Here is an 8,483-nt window from a genome sequence, read left to right as displayed (position 1 = left end):
TACAAAATCTTTATGGTTTCATATTTTACAAAATTACTATAAAATAAAAAAGGTTTCAATAGTTGAGACCATAAGTCAATTGAAGCTAGACCACCATGGAAAACCTGGAAGCACAGGATGGCTGTTTCGTCCTACAATGGGACTGAAAGTTACTTCAACTTTAAGTGATAAGTAAAACAATGAAAAGAAGAAACTTCTTAAAAGTAAACATTTAAAATTCATTTATAAATTACCTAGAATTTTTCTGAAAAACGAATTCTTTGCTAAATTTAGAAAAAGGTAAACAAATGTTATGACATAAAACTTGATATACTTGAAAAAATAAAAACAACAACAACTGAAAGCAGTATTGTAAACAAGGAAAACGGTACAATTAAACTTGACTAGTTATAAAATAGTGAACTATTAAATTTAATGAATGTTACATATTTAGTTAATTTGTATATAATATACAAAAGATCCTATCCTCTAGTCAATATATATTAGCCTGTCATGTTTCTTTCAATGACCAATGTGAATAACTTCCTGTGGTGCTGAGAATCTAATTTATTTCCCTAGTAAACTTTAACGCTTCAATTCTTACATATTCAATAGCTTTATTCATAACATATAAAGAAATATTCTTGATACTAAACTTTATTCTATATGAGGATAGTTATGATTAAAATACCTAATGATAACTTTCCTTTTACTGGATAATATATTTTAATAAGTTAAATAAGATACTCATGATGTACATTATCAGTATTCTCAAACATGTCTACCAAAACTATGATTTTCACTAGATAATTCAGTGAATTGAAATTGTAAATTTACTGGAGTTCACTATTCAGTAGACTGAACAATGTAAATGATGATTATCATCAATTTGGAGAACAGTTCGAAAATAAAGTTCTATATTTTGTAGAAATGTACAGATTTCTCAATTGGATAACGAACATAAATGTTCGGGACTATAGTCAATAATCTTGAAATCATATAAAATACTAGCAAAGTATCTTAGATCTCTAAGACTTATCATGTTTGAAGATAATCTTTTCTATTGCAGTAAGAAATCATATTGACTTGATAAATACTTAAAATGATAAAAAAACAAGATTTAACATTAATTAAATAACAGATAAAGAATCGGATTCCACAATAAATAACAATCAGTTCATATTAATTAATGCAACATGTATTAGTTAATTAGAACAGAAATATAATTTAAAAATTGTATTCATGTCGTAATAAGAAGAGATGATGGTGACTAGCAGGACGTACGTTTCGTCCCATGCGGGAATCGTCAGCTGGATGTACCCGCATCCCAGAGTTGATGTTCACTCCAGGACTCGAACCCAGTACCTTTCGCCTCAAATGCCATCACGTTATACACTTAACTACTGAGTCAATATAACCACTAGCTTGTGTAATGGAGTGAAGTTAAATTTATTGATGTTAAGGTCTGTAATTGATCAGTCTCTTATTTATTTCATTACCTACATTGATAGTTGTAAGGTTCTTTGAACGTGTTGATCTTTTGAAATTATTTTTTACACATAGGATATAAACACTGACTACTAACAGATATAAAAATCTGCATATAAAGGAATCAAAAACATATTGTATTTAGTTAGATGAAAGTTGAATTTATAACTGTTTTTATCTTAATCATCTTTGTTAATTTTCTTTTTGATCATTTTCTCAAAAAATGCTCTGGATATATTTCACAGAAAAAAAGGGTATAGTTATATACATTGTAAGCTCAATATCTTAAAAAAGGTCTGTTTGCCCAAATAATAACCATTTTATATATATTATCTAAACAGTTAGAACATGATTTCATTTCAATCAGTGTTTATGCTAATTCCTAATGTAAATTTTCATTGAGGTAAAGTTTTCATGGAGACTAAATCGACTTCCATCATTGACTGAAATCAGTCATAACAACACTGAACATTAGAGAGCCATCGATAAGTTCTTTTCACTTGAATTAGGACCTCTCTTTAGTGGTTCATATCAACTATTCGATCATATATTATACTCATGACCTTTATATCTTTAAGCTAATAAGATACTTCAAAATTTAGATTCATGATTTGTTTATTTAAAATACACTTCACTGCAAATTATTTCATTATTTAAAAAAATATTCTTTCTACTTTTCACTTCCGTTATTGTACAAGATTTCTACAAATAGGACACGGTTACATATGGCTGTCGCAAGAGTTTAAGTACATAGAAATAGATGAACTTATGTGCTGATCTGAAAATACGCGTAAAACTTATAGTACTCAATGGTTTCAAAATTACTGTTCAATATAATTTCGTAGTAGTAGTGTGGGCTCATTTTTTATCACTTTTAACTTAATATGCATCGTCATATATATATTTCACGAAACAGTTACTGAATGATTTTTGTTGAATAAAAAATCATGTTAAGTCATCTGGCGAAATCTTTTATTTTACGAAAACTTTGCTGGATCACATAGAGAGCTATACATGTAATCTAAAAACGTCTTATTCAAATAGATAGCTTTCTGGCAAACTATAGTTCTTTATATAGAATTCTAAGTCTATTACAAGCAATCATTCCATAATGTTTTGTATTCGAATATATTAACAACAATTATGATATTATAAACTTGTGAATCAATATGTTTGTAAAACAATAAACATGTACTCCATGTTAAATGTTGAATTGCAGCTGGAAGGGAATGTAGATAAAAATGCTAGTTAAATTTACATGAAAAACATTTTAAAATGAAAACATTCATATGTACATTTCTATTTTAGCTTAATAATCAAGTTTTATATGGCCTTAGTCATTTGAATGCTGCTCCATTAATCAGATCTATTTATATGGAAGTGATAGGAAGAAGTAGCAATATTTTTAGACGTTCAAAATGTAATGCATTGAGGTTTGTGATACAGCGTCATTCGTCGAATACAAATCTTATGGCAGCATTAGCAACAAATCAACATGCAGATGTGAGTAATTCCAGTGTGTTTAATAAATTATTTGTTCTTTTTACACTGATCATTTGTACGTCAGTTATATTGTACTATTTTTATCAAGAGAGCCTGTATTTTTTATTTGTCACCATTGTTTTGATTGATTTTATTCTAGTGATTGAAGTTTCTTTTGTCATATTTATGGTGACTGAGTTTCAACCGAAAGTTCTTATATCCAGATACGTCTGCTTAAGATACAAACGCCTAAAACATGTATCGAATTACTGAAAGGTGTCCATAAGCATACATCTTTGCTCTTAGGAATACAAAGCCTTCTTTAAGTCTTTAATGAACCATGTTTTAACACTTGGAAGTCAATTATGTAGATTTATCCACTCTTTTTACCCTACTTCAATCAATCCTGATAATTATTTCTACTGCTCAATTACATGATATCGGATTTTTATTTTGAAATGTTTTTTTAACATGTTAGTTTTTTACGCAAAATATCCAAGTGTATATACTGGTTAATCTTACAATACACAGTAATTAATATCCTCTTTATGATAATTTTTCGACTGATCTAAAAAAACTAAAAGACATTTCCCCTAAAAACTAAAATTACTACCCTTCGTGACACTGGAATAATTTGTTATCATGATAAAGTTTTACACGAAATACTCCTTTTTTTCAACTCATAATTAAATAATGAGATTTTTAAACAAATGTAGTATGTAAGATTTTCATACGTAATGGGCAATATGTAATTTTTCAACTATCGATTTTCAGAATAGGGGTCTGTGGAGATCGTAGTCATTTTAACAGTTGAATTCCACAAACCACTATTCTGATAATAAGCATATGTTCACTAGTGAATAGGTTTAAGATCGAATTCCTGGAGTTCTAGTGAGAATCTGTGACCACAAGAGTACAATCCGTGTCGGGTATGAGACAGGTATCTACCTCAGACAATGGAAGATGGTCGCGCTTTATTGTGGGTGGGTTAAATTTAGACATTAACACCGTTGGATCCTGGTTCAGTGGTCTAGAGGTTAAGCGTTCCTGCATGAGACCAAAGGTCCTGGGTTTGAGTCCGCGTGTAGAATCTTGGATGCACATTGCTGAGGAGTTCCATACTAGGCCGAAACGGCCGTTTCCAGATTTTCAGTGGTAGTCTAAAATTGATCAACCAATAAGTTCAACTATTACTTTTCAATACACTCATTCAGTTCATTTTTTCAACCTCATATAGAGGTTACTAAAATAAATATTAAATGTTCAACACCTTATTATATTTTAAAAAAAACTAGTACTCTTGACAACTTGTTTCAATTTTGATAAGATGTTTTTACCATCATTCAGAAATTTAATTAAAATTTAGAAAACAACTGAACTTTATCAACAATCAATTAAACTGATCTGTCAAATCTATCAAATGAATAATAAACTTGTGTTAAAGAAATTATGAAATAAGTAGTCTAAGCGAATCAATGATGATGAAACTTCAAGTTATGCAGCCTTTTTTGAATCCTTTAAAATGTTTATTTTTTTAAATAGTCTTCTTCAGATCGATCCAGCCGACACCCCAGTGTAGATACAACAACAAGTGCACTAACATCACCAGTGAAAAACATAAATAAAGCAAAACAATCTATAGAGTTTATGAATTTAGCATTTGGTAGTTCACATGGACCTTTAACTCAACAAATATACTCTACAACGTTGTATAGAGTAAGTTGTTAAATGTCAATTAACATTTATTACTTTATGATAGATTTGATCAATGTTGTTTTTTGTTTTGTTTATTCTATCTAAGAAAGGCTGAAAGTCCAAAATAAGTGTTTTATAAAAGTTTTTAGAGAATGAGTAGACTTCCTTCAAGGATAAACTTCACCGTGAACTGAAAATAGCTGATGAGCTTTAAAAGATCAAGAAACAGTGATAGATTGTTTTAGTTTCATTATTTCAGGACTTCTCAACAGGATGCGTTTCCGACCTTACGCAAGAGTGAATCCAGAACTTTTAGGTTACAAGTAAAACACAATGACACTAGGCTCCACAATATTTGATGACTACAAGTTTCTTTTATTGGTATTGTCATAGGGTACAGTAGCTGATCAGATAATTAGCGAAAAAGCTTAGTAAACCAAATAGAATATATCTTCATTGAAATTAATATCTCCCTTTCATTGACATAATAGTTTTATGAGTTAGAAGTTAACAAAATCCTTGATTTATTGACAATTTTCGTCACCAAAAACGTCAGTCATGTGATTGATGTGCTCGGTGAGTTATAATCGATGGATAATCACAGAAAATGGTTGGAATATTTCCATCAGATTATCTTCTCAACCGAAATATCACTAGATGCTGAAAAAAACTTGAAATCCTTACACAAAAGGTAACTTTTAGAAACCTATAGGACAAAAACGGATTCGAGGATCGTTTGTTAAACTCATATATCTCAGCTTAAGTGATATTAATCTTATTAATTTTCGATAAAATGTCATTGGAAAGCAAGATAATAGCGTAAGTCTTCATGATAATTATTAAAATATTATTTCACAAATATAATATTATTATTCACACAAATACTAACTGCCGTCAAAATTTCATCTTATAAAACAACCAGGCAAATAAAATTTGAAATCAGAAAATTATTTGATAGGAATAATATATTTATAAAATCTCAGCGAATGAATTTGAAGTAAATCCAACGTTTCGCCTAGCAATCTGGTCCAAGCTTTTTCAAGGAAATATAATCAAACATCAAATAGGTACATGGTTCTTCGTTTCGTTGTACACTGAATAGGTCACCCAATCAGCGTTAAAAATGTCTAAACTAGGTATATGTATGAGTGTGTAAGAGATTTGTGATGTGAAATGAAATATAAAAAAATTGTATGTTTTCTTAAAAATTAACCGACAGGAGACAATATATTGTGAATGAAATTTCTCCTCTCACCACTTACGTAATATATACAATATGTTATCTTAACACATTTCATTTCACATCACAAATCTCTTACACACTAATACATATACCTAGTTTAGACATTTTTAACACTGATTGGATGACCTATTCAGTATACAATGAACCAGAGAACCATGTACCTATTTATATTCGATAATTTTGATGTTTTATTATATTTCCTTGAAAAAGCTCGGAACAGATTGCTAGGCGAAACGTTGGATTTACTACAAATTCATTCGCTGATATTTTACAAATATATTATTTCTATTTAATGTTTTACATCATCTCGGCGCTCAAATACTGTGAAACTATTCGTTCTAATTTAGACGAAAGTTCTCATACAGAAAATTATTTACTTAAACTTTGTTTAAATTTTGTCATATAAACAAATTTCATTCCATTCGGTTAAAATAGATTTATTTACGCTTACCAAACAGTAGAAACTTTGTATTTCAGTGGATTCCTAGTTAACATATTATTGATATATGATTATAAAGATTAGAGGTTTTACGGATTTTTAGGGATTGAATTTTTTTAAAAATAAAATCCAATAAATATAATCGAATTCTTATCACCTATTGCTGTGTTGTAATTTCTGTTAGAAAGTATTCTAACTAAATTCTTCTTAATCAAAACCCAACTATACTATCTGATAGCAGTTTGATTAACCAGTTAGTTAGATTATCATTTTGGAAATGTAGTAAACAAAATCATATATATGTAATAGAGATATTTTCAAGGAAAATCTTAGAAGATAGAAGAAATTTATACCTCTAGCTTATAGCAGCTCACATACAATTGAGTTTGTTTACATCTAATTTGGCTAAGCCCTTTTTGTTAACTTATTTAACGGACAGTCATTAGCACAACAACAACCTATCTATAATATTGTGCCTTTATTATGTACGCTTGAGCATTGGTTACTGCCTACGCATGTGTTCATTCTGCTAGCCTTACTATTAACTGCTTAATTGATCCGATGATTCATGCTTTTCCATTTGTATATATATGTACATCTTAATCCTGTTTACTGCACTGTACTATACTGTACTCGCTTACTCGATCTATTGATCTCTCGCTCACTCGCCTGCTTTACGGCACTACTCTTTCATGCTTGCTTAACGTGCCTGTAATTTTGGATATCTATGTGTGATCCAATAATAAACGCAATCAACCCTTCGTATTCGCCTTCTGATTTATACACCGTTGGGGGGTTATCGAGTAACGGTTATCAGGACCAACAACATACGAAGTTTAGGGATAATATCGAATATCGACCACCACAAGCTAATTATCTGAATCATGAAAATAAAGATTAGTTCTGAATTAGAGCTTAAGATGTTTCAGCTGTAATGAGTTAAATTATTTACTGCATATAAAGTATACAGATTCTTTCATTGATAAGGAGTTTATAGTTCATGATGCTTAATATGTATAAGTGATTAAAAATTTCACAGACAGAACTTTGTAACTAGGAATTTATTGACAAAAAATCATTAGCATTTTGTAATATTTTTAATTAGGGTTCTAAAGGATTTGGATTCGCAATAATGGAACGTAGTGCAACAAATGAAGAAGGAATTTATATTAAACAAATCGTTGAAGGTGGCCCTGCTGATAAAGTATGTTTTAGTAAAATTTTTGTGCGCATTTACGATTTCAGTTTATTAAAGTTGGGACATTATTACTTAATAAGTGGCATGCTATTTAATATAAATAAATATCATTCAGATACCAAAATAGGTGACATGTTCGAGAAATATAAAGAACTTGTAAGTTTATCAGTCTAATAAACACTAAGCGATACAGACAACACTAAATGACACAAACATTAAATAATCTAAAAGTAAATTATTTATTTCGAAGTTTCTTCATTTGCACATTTATTATGGATCTAGTGTTGATATCAGTTTATGCATTTATCTGATATTTCTCACCTCATCCCAACATTATAGATATTTATTACAGTGAATCTGAGCATCCTAGGTGATACAAAGTTAACATACATTTATACAACCTATTCGCACACTTTACCAGAATACTAACAATCTTTCATTAAGCACTTGTAAATCGACGATTGGTGAAAATGCTCATATTTTTCTTTATATAGAAATAAGAAACATTATTGTTTTTTTCATTTGTCTATCGGCAATACTATCTTGTCATTTGATGTAAATACGATTCAGAAGATCACATTCATATTGTTAGTTGTACCAAATTTGTATTTGATAACTTAGTTTATATATACCTGAATAAAACAAAATTTCATTGAAATGTTATGCGAATAAATTACAAACTGTCTATTTTCTATCGATATTCTGTTCACATAAATTCATCTTATCAAAGGTATTCAAAATTATAAAGATTGAAATAGGTTATATAAAAGACGTTCATATACCTTATGATATCACAAAGATATTCTAATTGTAATTCTATTCTCTATAGTACTTTACTACTTTTAGTAAATGACAAATTTTATCCTAGAGTACTGTAGTGAACGAGAACAGAAGTTTATGTATCTGAATACAAAACTACAGAACATCTTAGTAAAATTTGAGAATCATACAGTAAATAT

The 8,483-nt window shown here is 29.4% G+C and overlaps 1 protein-coding gene across 1 annotated transcript in view; it reads left to right on the top strand.

Moving 5' to 3' along the window:
- Nucleotides 1–2,841: 2,841 nt before the first annotated feature.
- The window catches only part of Smp_168960 (multiple pdz domain protein, putative), a gene marked incomplete at both ends in the record, with an annotated part of 29,520 nt that continues 23,878 nt past the window's right edge, over nt 2,842–8,483 (top strand). The window contains 3 exons of the mRNA XM_018792419.1: nt 2,842–2,970; nt 4,492–4,665; nt 7,432–7,530. Of these exons, the coding sequence (XP_018644016.1) occupies nt 2,842–2,970; nt 4,492–4,665; nt 7,432–7,530 (402 nt within the window). The remainder of the gene's footprint in view (nt 2,971–4,491; nt 4,666–7,431; nt 7,531–8,483) is intronic.

The sequence above is a fragment of the Schistosoma mansoni genome, assembly GCF_000237925.1.
Source record: "Schistosoma mansoni, WGS project CABG00000000 data, supercontig 0297, strain Puerto Rico, whole genome shotgun sequence".
NCBI lineage: Eukaryota > Metazoa > Platyhelminthes > Trematoda > Strigeidida > Schistosomatidae > Schistosoma > Schistosoma mansoni.
Note: the sequence above shows the minus strand (reverse complement) of the source record. Positions and strands in the feature narration are given on the sequence as shown.